This window comes from Camarhynchus parvulus, chromosome 7, assembly GCF_901933205.1.
Source record: "Camarhynchus parvulus chromosome 7, STF_HiC, whole genome shotgun sequence".
In the NCBI taxonomy this organism is placed as follows: Eukaryota; Metazoa; Chordata; class Aves; order Passeriformes; family Thraupidae; genus Camarhynchus; species Camarhynchus parvulus.
The window spans coordinates 19,563,577-19,579,674 of record NC_044577.1 but is presented as its reverse complement, the minus strand read 5'-3'; the positions used below and the strand labels follow the sequence as shown (position 1 = coordinate 19,579,674).

Genomic DNA, 16,098 nt, shown 5'->3' with positions numbered 1-16,098 from the left:
GGCAGTGTTGCTCTAGAAAACATTTCCTCCTTGACTTTCACCAAGTACGCTTTTATAAGAAATGTATTTTCAACAGTTTTAAATTTAAACAGCTACTCATAGTCAATATTTATTGTTTTATATCCTAAAGCAGTTTCTGTTTGACAAACATCAATCAATAAGAGTCACCATGCCACAATGTTTCAACTAGACAAAGTCAACAAACTACTCAAATATTCCATTCATCTCTAGCAAGCACTCACCTCTTGAATATTCATGTATGCATCACCAAGAAGAAGAAAAGTATGAGCACTTGGCAGTTTTTCTACTAGGTCCCTGGAAACAGAAGACAAAACCTAGCTTAGTATTTAACATGTCAATACTGGTATCTAAACAAGAGAAGGGCACAACAATTTTATCCTCTGCAGATTTTAGTTTTTCATTTCTCAAAATAAACTCCAAAAAATCTGAATTATCTTTTCAAAATAAGACTTCTAATTATTGTTTTAAAAGTTACCACATTTGCTTAAATGAGTTCATGCCACTAAACATTTCTCATTTCATGCAGTAGGAAGAAAAAATGAGTTCACCATGCTATCAGTAAACATCTAGAAAACTATGCACACACAAACTTTTACCTATAGCAGGCAGCATACAACTTCTTATCTTTCCTATACTGAAGATAAATATCTGCCATTTTTTCTTTAGCTTGTACAAAGTAAGGCTGTTCAGGTGTAATATTGCGGAGCATAGTCAAGGCATGTTTCACATCTCCTTGAGCAATTGCCAGATCTGCATTTGCAATCACAACCCTTAGCTCCTCGGGTGTCCCAGAAAATTCATTCATGGCGTCTTGGATGACTATAGCAGCTTCATGCTGCAAATAATAAAAAGAATAGAATTAATTTAGTTCCTGTCATTGAACAGCCAAAAATAAAGACATTATTAGCATTTATGGGCATTATGCAAGCCAATCAAAAAAATCACAAAAACCACAAACCGTAGTATCTACTTGTTTCGCTATAGTATATTTTTGATTTTTTAAGTAAAACTTCTGTGATATGGACTACTATAGAAAGTTTTAGTAGAGAAAACTACATTTGTGTTGCATATCAACAAGTACATAAACTTCAGCTAGAGAATGTCTTTAGCACCTTAGTTGCTCCAACAGGTCCTGCTTTGAGCAGACTGGCCTCCAAACCACAGGACTGTATGGCTTCTCTTACATTCTTATACATAGGTAGTGTCCTATTGCTTATCCAGACACAGCTGATAGTAGGGATGCTGCTACACAAGGATAAGGACATGATCCAAAACTACTGCTAATAGCATTCTGACAATAAAACAGGGATCTACATCACAGCAAATGAACATCAACAGTATGAAATTGTTTTTGTCTCAAAGTTGGTAAACACCAGTAAACAGTTTGATTTTCTTTGCTCTGTACAATTTAAGGTACTGGAGTTCTCAAATCAGATATTCACATGCTGGAAGTTTTACTAAGCAAATCCTCTTGGTAAAAGAAGCGGCCTTCTCTTTCTGAACTAATAGAATAGGGAATGGGAAGAGGGAATTGTTTTCAGGTATGTTTTGTATTTTAGCAGGTTTGCCATCTTACCGGTTCTCCATTCAAGCGATGAGCTTCTACCAACTCTAGGAACACAGACACACGATCACTTGCATCAATTTCAATACTTTTTCCTTTTGTTTTTGAGGAAGCTATAGGTTTTCTCATTCCAGGCAAATTCCTTGCCATCTGTAAGGTTTTAATAGCTTCTGATATTTCTCCCACCTTCTTTTGGGTTTGGGCCTTAATTAAGTGATACATAGGATGTTCTCTCACCTTAAAAAAGAATAAGATAAAGAGTTTCCAAATTTTACTTGATGTAAAGTATTCAAACCCCTTGCAAGATTGTTTTTTTAATATTGACTTTGGTTTCTTTTTTTCCTCCAAATATACACAAATTCAATTTCAGAAATTTACTTACAAAAATATAAGAATTGTCAGAGTACGCAAACTAGTAATTTAGTAAGTTTTTTAACTACAAAGAAACTATTACAAGGGATGACACTTGGGACAGAACAACATTAATCACTGCTTTATTTTAATCTAGACTGAATTTTAAGGTATTCTGAATGTCTCCCACACTGCTGCATGCACACTTCACCAGGCTATTAATCAGAGGAAATAAACAATCATTATTTGCCACAAGTCCTGCATGCCATTCTTCACCTTCCTAAAACATACTTCACATGAAACAAAAAGTCTGCAAGAGAAATACAGCTCTGTGAAATGGCAAGGACCTCAGTTAGGTAGCTAATGAGATATAAATCTTCAGCTTTCATGTTTCACTTGGAGAAAGGAAGCAAGATGGGACATGCTTGCAAAGAAATGGTAGCTTCCAGCTAAGTGGTCTCAAGACACTTGGGCACCACTCAGACCAAATGAGTGATGCGTGTGTGTGCTGTGTTCCCAACTCTCTGCTAGTCCTACACGAAGTTCCACTGAGGTCAACAAATCAAAAATCCCATACTGTAATATGTAAGACCCATGAAATGTGACTTATGAAGTGTTAGTTTTGTCTTTATGGTCATTTATTTGATAAATATTCAGATATCACATTCATATAAACATTCAGATATTAAACTTGTAGTGGAAGAATTATAAAAAGTTCAGTTGAAAATTATTGTATACAAAAACATACAATTTCACATGACTGACTGAATAAAATTATTTCATTCTTTTGTTAAACTCACCTCAAAATTATGGCTTAGACAAAGTTCCAAGGACTGAGAGCATAGCTTGATATTGTTTTGAGCCAAATACACCTGGGCCATCAGTAAGTGTGCCTCTGCATAAGAAGGGTTCCTTTCCAGACAGTAATGTAAATTACTATGGGCTGCTTCAATATCCCCTAGGAAGTGGGGAAAGGAAGGGAAAGTGAAAAAGCAGTTGATACGAAATACAGATAATATATATACATATGTATGTTATATACACAGCATTTTTATTTTATTTTTTTTAATAAATGTCAGCATCCACTGAATAAACTCATATACAAAGCCTTCTAAGGTTAGGACATGAAATCAAATGCAGGTCAAAGGTATGGTATTTTCTCACTGCTCCCTCTGTAAATCATTCAATAAATTAACTTTTGGGTAACAGTAGATGAAAAAATACTTATTTATAGGTCTGTAAAATTAAGATACTCTCATATAAAAGACAAAGAAATGAAGAGCAAATGTTCTTCACTTAATTGTTATATAGTATTCTGCAGTGAAAGAAAAATATTCATTATTATTTACAAGTGTGAAATTAATTTTTTATATTAAATAAACTAAGGAGATCGTTAACTACCTATTCATATAACTATTACCTGACAAGTACTTCACTTTTGCAAATAAAAAGACAGCTTGTTGAAGACCAGGCACAGTTTTTACAATAGTTTCAAGAACTGAAGCACAGTGCTTAAGAACTGGTGAAGAAGACTGCCCAGGACTTGCAGGCTAGGAGCAAAAAACAAGTAAGTAATAAAAAAAGAACGCCAACAAGCTAACAAAAACCAGCATTTGAGTCAACAGGGTTTAGATTTACATTTCTTTTTAAGTCTGAGCTTCACTTTCAACTCCAATGAGCACTAGCAAAGCCTTGCTATTTCCTTCAGTCAAAGCAGCTGTTGTTGATAAGAAATAAAAAAAAAGTTTGAAATTTAAGGGGGCAACTTCTTGATATCAGCTTGAACATAAGACAGTCTCAGACTTCAAGTACAATGAAACACTTCAGACCTGACATACACAGAAGAGTCAGGCCATAAACATTGGTTACACATTCTGAATTACCAGGCCAACTCATCCAACATAGCATTACCATGAATTAAATTTCAACAAAGCTGAAGTTGGAATGCAAGGTGAGAAGGTTGAGAAGAAAAGGTTCTGCTCCTGTCATGCCTACCGCCATCCCACACCACAGAAGATATCCATACCGCTAGCAACAAACTGAAAATAGAAGCTGAAAAATAACTACTTTCATGCAAACTGCTAGTACAATATAACATGTTTTAATTGCTCTTTATCAGAAACATTATTCCTTTCCCTATATTACTTTAGCTAGTTGCTGGTTTATACATTAAAAAAGGAAAAGGCAACCTAAGCATCATTCTGTTCACAAATAGTATTTTCACAGGACCCAAAACCAAAATGGAAGTCTCCACCACCTAGCTAACTCCACACTTTCAAACACCTGTGGTCCTTTTTTGCAATTAAGAGATAAAGGAAACTTCAGCAAAAGCCTATCTTTTCTTCTGAAAACCTTTCTATGGACAAAAATTCAGAAAAGCAGTTTTAATTCCAAATTAAAAACCATCATTGCTGTTCAGTATTTCTGGAACATATCCCAGGGAAATCTTCAGATAAAAGCAAAATCTCATAGAATGTCACTTCCCATCATGGCCATCTGTGACATGAAAATGTCACTGCTACTGATGTTTTAGACTTTCAAATATTGTCATTTACTTACAGATGGTGAGGCAGCTCACAACAATGGAAAACTACTTGTTTTCCTGTTAAGATTTTAAAAATCTACATAAACATATTTATGGAAAGGTTCTATAATTAGCCTAGAAATAATGACAGGATAACAGAAGTCAGCTCCCAGCTATGTCAGAAGAAAAATCTATTTAAGGAAGACACTATTTAAAGAAACTGTTAATGTGTTTCTTCTGCTTTAAAGATGTCAGGTCCCCATTCAATTTATTAAGTTCTACATGTCTTTGTTGCCAAAACTAGAGCACACAAATTCAGCCACAGAAAATTAAGCCACCTAACTGAGATTTTTCACTAGAATGAACAATAATATAAAAAGGCAGTATTCCACTGATTTTTACCAACATACAAAAGAAAGAATTTATGTATATTGAAAAAATATCCTAAAAATATTTCATTAAGAGGGTGGTCAGTGTGAACATCCTAGTTTCATAATGTGATAACTCTATTCACTGTATAATTACAGTTTCCTAAGAGATACTAAGACAATTCACTTACACATACAGAATGCACTGAATAAATATCCCAGGTTTCCTCAGGTGTTATTACTGCCACTTGCTCACATCACAAAATGCATATTTTTATCATTACTTTGACTAAACAGTGGTGTAATATCCCAAAACATACTCTTACTTCAAATAAATTCACATTTTAAAAGGGAAGATTTTCTATTTTTTTGCTTCCTGATTAACTGTTCTCAAAACGAAAAATTCCCATTCTTAGACAGATGTGATCTACAGGTGCTTACCTGTGCTGGACAAAAAGTAAGATATTCTCTAATAATTTCTAGCAAGAAATCAGGGTTTAGTTTTTCAAAATATTCCACACCAAGAGGAAATCCATGCAAAGATGAAAAGTGAGTATCCAGAACATTATTCAATAAAGCAAAAACATCTTCTTGTCTCTTATGTTTTTTCATAGCTAGGACTGCATGCAGGAAAGATAATTCCTACAGAAAAGAAAAAACAAACACAAACCCTCAAACATTTTGCATATTCCAGATATATTCATCTCTTACTCGTACAATACTATGTAATTATTAATCTTAGCCATTTCTTCTTTATATTTAAGGATACTTGAAGACATTTAGTATGTTGTAAAGGACACATTATTCTAGCAATTCATTCCTTTAACTTGTGCAAGAACCTTTACATTTGTCTGATCACAAAATCCTGGAAATCATTAATATTTGTCCTTCCCTGACATTTCAAACTTGCGTTCAGAAAAAAACACAGCTAGAAAGTGATGTTTTTGCTCTGCAAGCAAACAGCCTGGTTGCCAAGTTAAACAACACACTGACTTAAACAGAAAGAAAAACTGAAACTTAGACTTAACAGTACTCCATTAAGAATGCTCTACTCAAGTGACTGAAATATAGAAGGTGTAATAGTTAGAAGGCCACAGTTCAGACTGTAATCAAAGTATCTCAGTAAAGAAAGATGCCTCCTACCCCAGATTTCCCAATGGACTGCTGAATTTCATTAAGAAACTCCAACTGATGCTCTGCATCTTCTAACTGCCCTTGTATTAGCTGGCAACGGATAATTCCTGTAACACATGGAAAGACTTTATTGCCAATTCATCTTCCTAGTCAAGCACATGCTTTCTTTTCCAGAACTAACTTTTCTTCTCCTCAACCTCTTCATAAAGGAGTGACAGGAAAAGAAAGAATGGATCAAGACTTATAGTAATGCAAATTTTACATACTCAGAAAACCTAGGGTAGATGATACATGATTGATACATTAATATGCTATATAGCAGCTTGAAATGGTAAATCTTCAACTGGTTCTAGACTAAGCAAAAGCACCATGAAGTCTGGCTCCTAAATTCAGAAAAAGTACAATAAGGAAAACAACTTCAAGCACAAACACAAACCATTCCTGCAATCTAAAGTTTTAATACTGTTTAAGGCCATAGCACTGTCAAGGAAGAAAACACAGGGAAAAATCTGACAGGCAAATATGACACATTTACACTCCATTTTCTTAACACAAATGGGGTTTTCTATAAAGCGGGGTTTTTTTGGATGCAACACATACATCCAAAGTATGATGTTTTGACTTGATTATGTTTTTCAAGCTAATTTCAACAAAATGAGGACATGGGCAGTTTGTTCTATCATGCCCTTGATTTTCTTATTTTTGTAATGCCTAAGAGTTCTCTAGTTCTTTGGTACTACAGAAATTAAATAATAAAGTAAGTAAAATACAGCAAATTGTCTGTTCCTACTATTACTTTGAAAGCTCTAATTTAGAGCAGAAAAGATTAATTTTTCAATAAGGAAGACCAAAAGACATATTCAGTAAAGAGACACTGTTGCCACAAGGAAGAAAGCACATAACAAATCTGAGAAAACAAGCCAGTGCTCCTGTTCTAATAGTTCTAGATTTTCCTAGTACCAGTAATAGGAAAATTTGACCAAAAAACATTGTCTACTAAAAATCAAAAGGAAGCGTAAGACCTTACCAGTTAGTGCAGAAACACTTGTTTCATCAAGTGTCATAGCAGTCTTGTACCATTTTTGAGCTTCTTTCACTTTCCCTTGTAAAATCATTTGGTAGCCAAGTTCAGTAGCAAATTCTGCATTGTCAGATGCCAAATCAAATGCTCTTTGTACTAAGGTTTGTGTGTGCTGAAGGATGAGCTGGTTCCGGCCACACTAATGGTAAGAACAATCTTTAAGCCTTAAGCTTTTCTTAGGTTTTGGATTCAATTAGACAAACACACTGAATATAGCCAGATCAGTAGAGACAACATCATCTCATGTAATAATATATTAGCCTGCAGTAATTCTATAAAAACTGTGACATTAATGTTGGATGGATTCAGACATAAAAACACAATACCATACAATAACCAAGAGTTGCTTTGAGTGCTTCTTTACAGCAATTTTTGATAAATACAGAGATTAAAGAAACCTTCAGTTTCAAGGTTATGTGATTAACTTTATCAGTTTCACACAGTAAGAAGACGGTTGGTAAATATTTGAGTGTATTTTCACTGTTTCTTACTTAAAAGCAAGTAGTAAAACCATTTTAGGAACGAGATGGTTTTAACATTGTAATTCATGCTGAATATAATACTTGAAAAATGTGGTTTCCAAGGCTACGTGAGTTAATCTATTTCAATTGTCCACAATTTTCCACTTTTTAGTAGATGTTTAACATCTGCCTACCAAAAATAGAAGAAAATCAGGATATAGAGATAGCTGTATGCTGTTTAAGGACAAAAAAAGCATACTTACTGTTCTACTGAAAGCTAAAGCCATTTTACAGAACAGCTCAGAATTACGTGGTTCTAATCTATCCAGTGCCTCGATCAGGTCTCCCAGTCTTGCTGAAGCCTTGGAAAAAAAGGAATAATATAATAAGTAATAGAAAGAATTAAAAAATTAGGACAATCAAACAGTTTTCACTATAAACTGCTCACATTTTTACTATGCGCTAATATCTTGAAATGTAAATTCTGAGGTTTTCAAGCTGTGTCCTTTATCCATGCTCTAAAAAAGTGAAAGGCTTCAGCTAAGTCTGGTATAACAGAGGAGTCTCACAAAGCAAGACAGTCTGAGGAATCTGATCTGTGAATCCTGTTTGGGCTTCAGTGTGATACAGACACACATGCTCGAAAGCAAAGCACTTCCAAGTTCTCAGACTTTTAACATAAGTTCCTCAAAACACCTAAGGGGATTTTTTGGACATAGAATAATTAAGGCACTAAGGGTTTTTTAATATGAAATGTGTAAATCTAACAGGCCTTGAATTTTTTCCCTAGACATGGCTCTTAGTTACATGCGACATTTTATTCCAGAATCTTTAGTTAACACTCTACTATGTCCAGCAAGGCTCCTTCCTGGATGCCTTCAACTAGAGTCAGCAATTCTTACTACTTCTTCATATTTCCCATGACTGTGCATGACTTAAATTTGATTGTAAGGAGGTTAATGACCGAGTTCTTTGCAATAACTGAAAATGTGTTAAGCAACATAAATACCTTTTCTTCTACAACTTGAAAATACCTACATCACAATGAAAACACTTTTTTTTGCTATCTTTCCACCTAAATTTTACCAGCTTTTGCATAATGAGAAAAAACACAGAATGAATTTTTGTTGACAATTTATATCAGCTATTTCAGAACTTCTTGAAAAATGGCACAAGTGCTGTACATACAAAATACATGTGTATAGCCCTGTGCAAGAAAATGGATCTTGGGAATAGAAGGAAAAATGCGTAGAATGCTTAGAGCTGAAAAAGCCCCACAATAAGTATCAAAAAATTGTGAACAAAACACTGGTGTAAAAACTATGACCTGCTTCCAAAAATCTATCACTACAAGACCTCATAATTTCCCTTATTTCAATTAATAAAATATTTAAAAATAATGAAAGGCTTACAATAACTTATGAATTTATCAAAAGAGCACTTATACAAAAAAGATCACTCTGATGATTCAAATCAACATGATTCAGTCAGGTGTCCAGATCAGATTTCTGTTTGGCTTGACACCTGTTCTCTGGAAAGATGAAGGTTAAAAATCATCTTTTCCTTTGCATGCAGAACATACCCCAGCAATAACGTGGAGTAGCCACTCAAATGAGAACAGGTGAATTAATATATCTCCTGCAGATTAGTACAGCACAGGACCAGCCAAAGTGTATGAGGAGAATACATAAAGAAGACAGCTTGTGTAGGGACTAGATGCCACATGCATTATGTTGTGCTCACCATTCTGCTAATAAAAAGACTCACCTCAGATATATTTCCTTCCCTGCACAGATGATGCAGGGCCTCCATTCTTATGGCTTCTAAATTGAGGGGATCTTTCTGCAATAGTCTAAAACCAAACAAAAGGTGAATGTAAAGAAACCAAACCAAACACTTCCTCAATCATTTATTTTATCCTAAAACAGGAATAGGAAAACTTGTATTTTACAGCCATTTTAGATAATGGATCTCAACTGAAAGCACAGCTCTTATTTCATGCCTATCTCAAGAAAGATCCTCTTCCATCCAGAATGGATTCACATATTGATGTAGAATCCTCACAGAACTGCAAGGCTGGTTTCTAATAAAACTTTATTTACTTGAAATTTATTTTTAAAAAACTGATGCAACTAATGCAGATTCATTAACAATGAATGGAAACCTATCTACTTGTGTTTCAAAGTGTCCTTTGGGTGTAAACATGGCAAGAAAAGAACTTAGTAGTGTGCTACTTCATACTCAACCTATGTGCTGTTTCAATTGTCTGCTCCCAGTCCTGCAAAGCAAGTTGTAGCTTCATTTTCTTTATGAAAGCAGGAATGAAGTTTGGGAAGTTTGCAATTATCTGGTTCACAATATCCAGAGCTCCTGAGTAATTCTGTCGGACCTCAAAACACTGTGCCTAATGGAAGGAAGAGAAGCCATATCAAGAGCCTGTATACTCACATAGGTGGGAAGATTCAGAAATTCTTTCATACAGAAACCAGGAAAAAGAACTAGAAAGAAGTCTTTCCTGAAGTAATAGTTTTACATATCCATCACAGCTAGACATAGTGCAACAATCAAATAGCAAAGAATGATGTGTAAAGCCTGGTGTGTGTGGTAAGAGCTCTGTAACAAAGGTAACTGCAGTATTGACAACTTACTAGTCAGTTGCAAGCAAGAAAAAGACAGACATAGCTGAAGAGTAAAATTGCTTCATTAGGTTTCAAGTACCTTTGTATGAAGTATCCCACAATTTTAGGATATTCAACACAACTCACTGATGAAACATTTATTCAAACTCTGAGGCATGTACCATGCAAAAACCCACGCTCAGCAGGTAACTACTGTTGTTGCCAGATTTAAAAATTTTCTAACTGTAACGTGATTTACAGGGTATTCCAAATACAAAACTTTCAGAAGTCAAAAAGCAGAGGTTTAAATTAATTCCAGTAGGAATTAGGATTTAAACCCTGTTTTGCTTTGATGCTTTGAATTTACTTACCATATTCCAGGTGACTGTATGTGTGCTGTTTTAGTTCTTTTTTTTAAGACAGAAATTATGCAAACACAGTAGATTTTGAGAGTTCATTTTTTAAGCCCTAGTGAGATTCATGTCTGTCTAAACCCTAATTACTAAGTAACTATATTTGACATATACTCTTAATCTAATTCAATGGTCCACATGCAGCCAAGCACACACACCTAACCAAATACCATCGTGCACACTCTCCTGAAGTTCAGTCTTCTAATATTCATTGAACATTTTTTTCTGCATTTAGCTTTGGAATACTAAACAAACATCATGTTAATGATTAACAGTGTCTGCGATGTGTAAAGAAAACAATTCATGCCACTCCTTTAATGAAATATAATAATTGATGATTACATGAACACAAATGAACACACAAAACAGACTAATGACAACTTAAAAAGAGTGTTAACAATATTAAAAAAATCACACTACAGTGTTTAACTATTGCATTTTGGCACACAGCAATTCTGTAATGTACATAGGTGTCTCATGCAAAAAGGAAGAGACAACACATTTCTACAGTTTTCAAGTGATTTGAAACTCATTTTATGCATAGAAACAGAAAGGTTTTCTCGTGTGCATAGCAAAATCGTAACAGTACACCTTTAGATTGACTGAATGTAACGATACCTTTATTTTCACATTGGTGTCTAAAGAACCTGAAAGCATCTACAGGGTCTGAGCTGTATCTCTGTTCCTTGGACAAGCTCATTATGCACTACTCTTATCAGCACCTCTCCAATCTACAAGACTAAGATGAAATTTAGGAAGAGTTAAAATAGTGAGGTAAACTTACTTTACCAAGCAGTGCAAAAATATCATTGCCTTCCTGCAGTGCTTCATCAAAGTATTTCAGAGCTTTTTTAATGTGAGTTTCTTTCCCACAGGTGAGATCAAGCCATGCCTTCAAAATTAACCCCTGTTAACAAAATACAAATTGGAATTCTTTGCTAACTAGGTAATAGAAAATTACACTACATACAATAAGCAGAAATAACCTAAAGAGGGGACCTGAAGTATCTATTTTAACTGCTTCAGAGGCATAATTATAACCAGTCTTTAGCATAACCTAACACTTGGATAATTTATTCCAGAGTTAAATTAACCAAATTGTATATTCACTTATAGAATTAGAAAAAACCACCAATGGCACTTAACAAGTCTAACACGCTCAGCAGTCAGAACAAAACCTCACAAACATGACCACATTAGACAGAATATTTTCTGCAACATTTCAGCACAATGTTTCCTTAATATTTTGTTTATGTGAGACGCCGAGAAACATACTGGTGCTGCAAAAAGGGAGGAACTTGAGGTTTTCTTCTACTTTCTGATTTAAAAGAAAAACTTCTATGTGCAAGGCAAAACTCTTGACATTTTTCAAAACCTCAAAAGTATTATTAGAAAGAACACCCAAACATTTAAAAGGCAAAGTGTCTTTTCATTGAAGAACTTATTATTTATGATGAATGAAATTTACTTCTCTTCTGTGTTCCAAACATTAATTGTAACTTAAGTAAACAAAATCTATTTTGAAGTGTATTTAAAAGTCAAAGGTTAATAGAAGAGCCATATTTTGTAATTGCTAACAATCAGTGTCATGATTTTGTTATGCAGTGGAGGCTGAACTTTCCATACTCTAGCATTTTTTAAAAGAAAAGCAGGTGTTGTACTTCCATACAAGGAATACATAAACTACCTTATCAAAATAAGTGTATAGTCAACAAATCATATTTTGCCAAGTTTAAAGACTCTGAACAACCTCCCAAAAAATCAGATGTAAACATTTAAACATAATTTCATATTACCAAGCTAGAAAAATACCTAATCATAAGTGAACTCCTAAAAAATATTCTATATATTTAAATACTAATGTACTTTTTCTTTTCTACGCATGTGTCTGTAAAAAAATTAATTAATTACTTTGAATATTTTTAAATACTTCAGCTGGGAATATTTCACACTAAACAACATACCCAAAGAATATTTCCAAATAAGAATAAGAATTTACTCCAAACAAGAATAAATAGAAGCAAACAAAATCAAACTACTATTGTTTTAACAAGCAAAGTCATAAATAACACTATTTTACCAAAATGACCTATCCTTAGTCTTTTTAGGACATACCATATTGCTTTGTGATGTCCTTAATTACTTCTTCATTAATATAAGTTATTTCTACACTAGTATAAATTAGCCAATAAATTAGTTCTTATTTAAAATAACTACCAATTTAAATTATTAATCACTGTTAGTTCGAAAGCTAAGCCATTACTTAAATCATACTTTCAGAAACTAATGTTTAGAATAATAGTTGCAGATTTATATCCCCAATCCTCTGGGTATTCTTGAGCCTTCAGATCCAGATGTCTCCCTCTAGTGAGACTATCATGCTTATTTTTTTTTGCTAGGAATTATGAGGCTTGGTAGCAAGTAGCAATACTGGCTGAAGCGCATATTATTTCTATTTATTGATTTATTTTCATTTATTAAACCATTATTTATTATTTACTAACTAAAAATTAATATTAGTTATAGGAATTTACTCAGCTGCATCAAATGAATTTACGACAGTTAAGAATGAAAGTACTAGAACACAAAATAGTTCAGGATAACCTCCAAACAGCATTAATGCCATAAGCCTAGCTTCAGAGTATGCATTGTCCTAATAATCTTTTACATTACAGAAAGGTAAGAACCAGTTACCTCTTTACCACCACCAGAAACTCTGATCACTCTATCAACATATTCACGGGCTTTGTCCTCACGACCAAGATGCCACAAGAACAAGCCAGCATAGTACAGAGCCTGCTGTCCTGCTGCTTTACGCTGTTCCTTCAGTCTTGCATCCAACTCCACAATAGCATCTCGATCTGAAAAGGTTTTGTTCAGAGCTCTTGTTGACAGCCTCTCAAAATATTATAAAAGAACAGCACGTAAGCCAAGGGCTTCCAGAGCAAACACTGTTTCTGTACTGTACATTGATAAACATGCGGACAGCCCCACCCAATCAGTAACATTTATCAGGTGCAGATGAAAAAGGCAGAAGAGGATTCCCAACAACACGGCTGATGAGGAGGTCCCAGAAGTGGCCAAGTCCCAGATGACTGATGTCCATCCAGAAGGGCAGGAAAGAAGATCTGGAAAACTACAGGCCTATGAACCTGACCCTGGTGTCAGGGAAGGTCATGGGTCAGGTTACTGAGTGCCATCACACAGCAAGACCCAGGGGATCAGGACACCCAGGGGATCAGACCCACAGGACATCCAGGGGATCAGACCCAGCCAGGCACTGGGAAAGGCAGAAGCTCCCTGGCCAACCTGATCGCCTGCTGTGACAATGGTGACCCACCTAATGAATGAGGGAAAGGCTCTCACTCTCAGAGAGTCTTGAGATCCACAATAATTTTGCTGTCCTGCAATATTAATCTTCAGGGACTTGAATAAGAGTAAAGCCATTGGTCAGAGCTGTTTCACATTAAATTGTTTAACAAACTCTCAGCAGCAGCTATAAATCTCCATAGTGAGAAAGATACTGCAGCAATAGTTTAACAACCACTCAATGTACCTGAAAAACCAACTCTTATTTTGAGAATGCAATTCCTAACAAAATAATTCCAGCTTTTAGGCTCAAGAAAGGAATACAAAAATTCGCAAAATTATTTTCTACATTTGTATGGTCAGAATAACTTAAAATATAGAAATGGCATGGCTTTAAAGACTTTTCAAGCTGCAGTTCTACTCAAAAGTACAAATATCAGACATGAGCGAACAACAATAACATGAAGCTCGATTCAATTTCTTTTTCTTCAAAGATTCTTCATCATGGCAGATAGGTCAGCTTATGTACGTGGGTGTGGCTGTGTTTTATTTTAACATTCACTCTTATGCTTTAGAGTTTAGTGGTTTGGTATTATTTTTGTCTACAATCTTGGTAAGCATCACTCAATTCACTAACAAATCCTATGTCAAATGCAAAGCCAGAGTAAACTTTAACTTAGGCAGAATTAGACTGCAACCCTCAGGCCTTCAAACAGAGCTGTGTAAAACATGAACCAGAATGTCTTAATAGGCATACCTGGATTAGGGCTCTTTTTATGGGCATAAATCAGAGCCATCATTGTACAAAGTGATACCTCTGGTTTGTTTTTAATGGACTCCAACTGTCGAATACTTTCTTGGACATCACCTAGTAAAAAAAAGCACAGAATAAGCTATCACACTTTTCAAGACAAGGAATAATCATCAAACATCAATCTGACTTAAATTTTCCCTTCTATTTTTTCTTCTATGCTTTTGTTCCTTATGCATATACCCACTTTCACTTGTTTGTGCAAGTCTTTCAAACAGACACAGGAAAGAAAATAGCATCTCAGTGCAAATAACTTGAATTATGCCAACTAATTCTGTGCTAATTCTACCAACTGTCAGAAAGATGAAAATCATATTTATTGTTTTATGCAGGGCATTGAGCAGCTCTTTTTGCTCCTGTTTCTTTATATAACTAGTATTTTTGCCTTATTTGTGTGAATATTTGTAATATTAGCAAAATAGGCAGTATTTTGAAAAATGACAGGATTCTTACATAAAAACATCGGGGAGTTTGGGAATATACACACTTCCTCAAAACCAGCACACCTTCCTAGACTTGCCTCAGCCCTCCCCGGGTTGGGTTACTTGTTAGTATTTCTGACATCCTTGGAATATACATGTTGCTCAATAAACTTCTCAGAACAGTGTAATTTACGTAAGGATCCTCCCACTAAGTATTAGCTGTCAGTTTCCCTCCCTGAGACAGAGGATCAACGAAACTAACACAGCTGCTTTGAAGGGAAGAGCTGTTAGCGGGGAGACACTAGTGAGTTTCCAATCAAATGCAATATGAGTTTGGGCAGGGCTCAAATTCCCTCCAAGGAACCCATTTACCTGACCCATGGTCATGAAACCATGAAAAAGAAAAATATTTGCTATTTCGCACTTTGGTACGAGGCTGTCTAGGTGGCTTTCATTCAAACTGGGGAGGAGCGGTGACAGATGATAAGACACCGGTATTTCACTCAACACGGCATACATTCAGACACCCCAACATCGCCTTTCCCTGCGGACTAAGGGCTGAGTTTTGGGAGGCGAGGCGAGGAAGCCCAGCGTTCCGGAAGGCGCGGCCCGCCCCGTTACCTGCCCTCAGCGCGCCGTAGGCCCGGTAGAAGAGGAGCACGGGCTCCGCGCCCAGCCGCGCCAGCGCCTCGTCCGCCGCGGCCCGGGCGTGCTGGAACAGCCCCTCCTGGCAGTAATAATTGAGCAGCGCCTGCGGGGAAGCGGCCGCGGGTCACCGGTGCCAACGCTTCGCCCCGGGACGGCCCCTGGCACACCGCGCCCACCGCCCCAGCCCGGCCGCCCGCAGTCCCGGCCCAGCACCCCCGGCCGTTCCCATCCCTCCCTCCCCTCCTTCCCAGCCGCTCCCTCCGCCGGGGCGGGACGGCGCTGGCGCCCACCTGCTGCACCTCGGCGTCCATCGTCGCTACCCGACGCCACTGCGGAGGGGCTCCGGAAGGGTGAGGACGGTGCCCTGCCATTG

General features: G+C 36.2%; 1 protein-coding gene across 3 annotated transcripts in view; it reads right to left on the bottom strand.

The window, feature by feature from the left end:
* Positions 1-16,098, bottom strand: part of TTC21B (tetratricopeptide repeat domain 21B) — a 33,773-nt gene extending 17,675 nt beyond the window's left edge. The window contains exons 1-16 of one of the 3 annotated variants that reach the window (XM_030952370.1): positions 16,016-16,098; positions 15,699-15,828; positions 14,602-14,712; positions 13,230-13,396; positions 11,320-11,442; positions 9,751-9,908; positions 9,272-9,356; positions 7,768-7,866; positions 6,990-7,182; positions 5,972-6,069; positions 5,270-5,470; positions 3,357-3,486; positions 2,737-2,894; positions 1,598-1,822; positions 618-856; positions 243-315 (exon numbers count right to left, since the gene is read on the bottom strand). In XM_030952370.1, the coding sequence (XP_030808230.1) occupies positions 243-315; positions 618-856; positions 1,598-1,822; positions 2,737-2,894; positions 3,357-3,486; positions 5,270-5,470; positions 5,972-6,069; positions 6,990-7,182; positions 7,768-7,866; positions 9,272-9,356; positions 9,751-9,908; positions 11,320-11,442; positions 13,230-13,396; positions 14,602-14,712; positions 15,699-15,828; positions 16,016-16,096 (2,271 nt within the window). In that variant the 5' untranslated portion in view covers positions 16,097-16,098. Of the gene's footprint in view, positions 1-242; positions 316-617; positions 857-1,597; positions 1,823-2,736; positions 2,895-3,356; positions 3,487-5,269; positions 5,471-5,971; positions 6,070-6,989; positions 7,183-7,767; positions 7,867-9,271; positions 9,357-9,750; positions 9,909-11,319; positions 11,443-13,229; positions 13,397-14,601; positions 14,713-15,698; positions 15,829-16,015 lie in introns of those variants that run through there. The other 2 variants (XM_030952373.1, XM_030952372.1) reach the window with 2 other exon arrangements.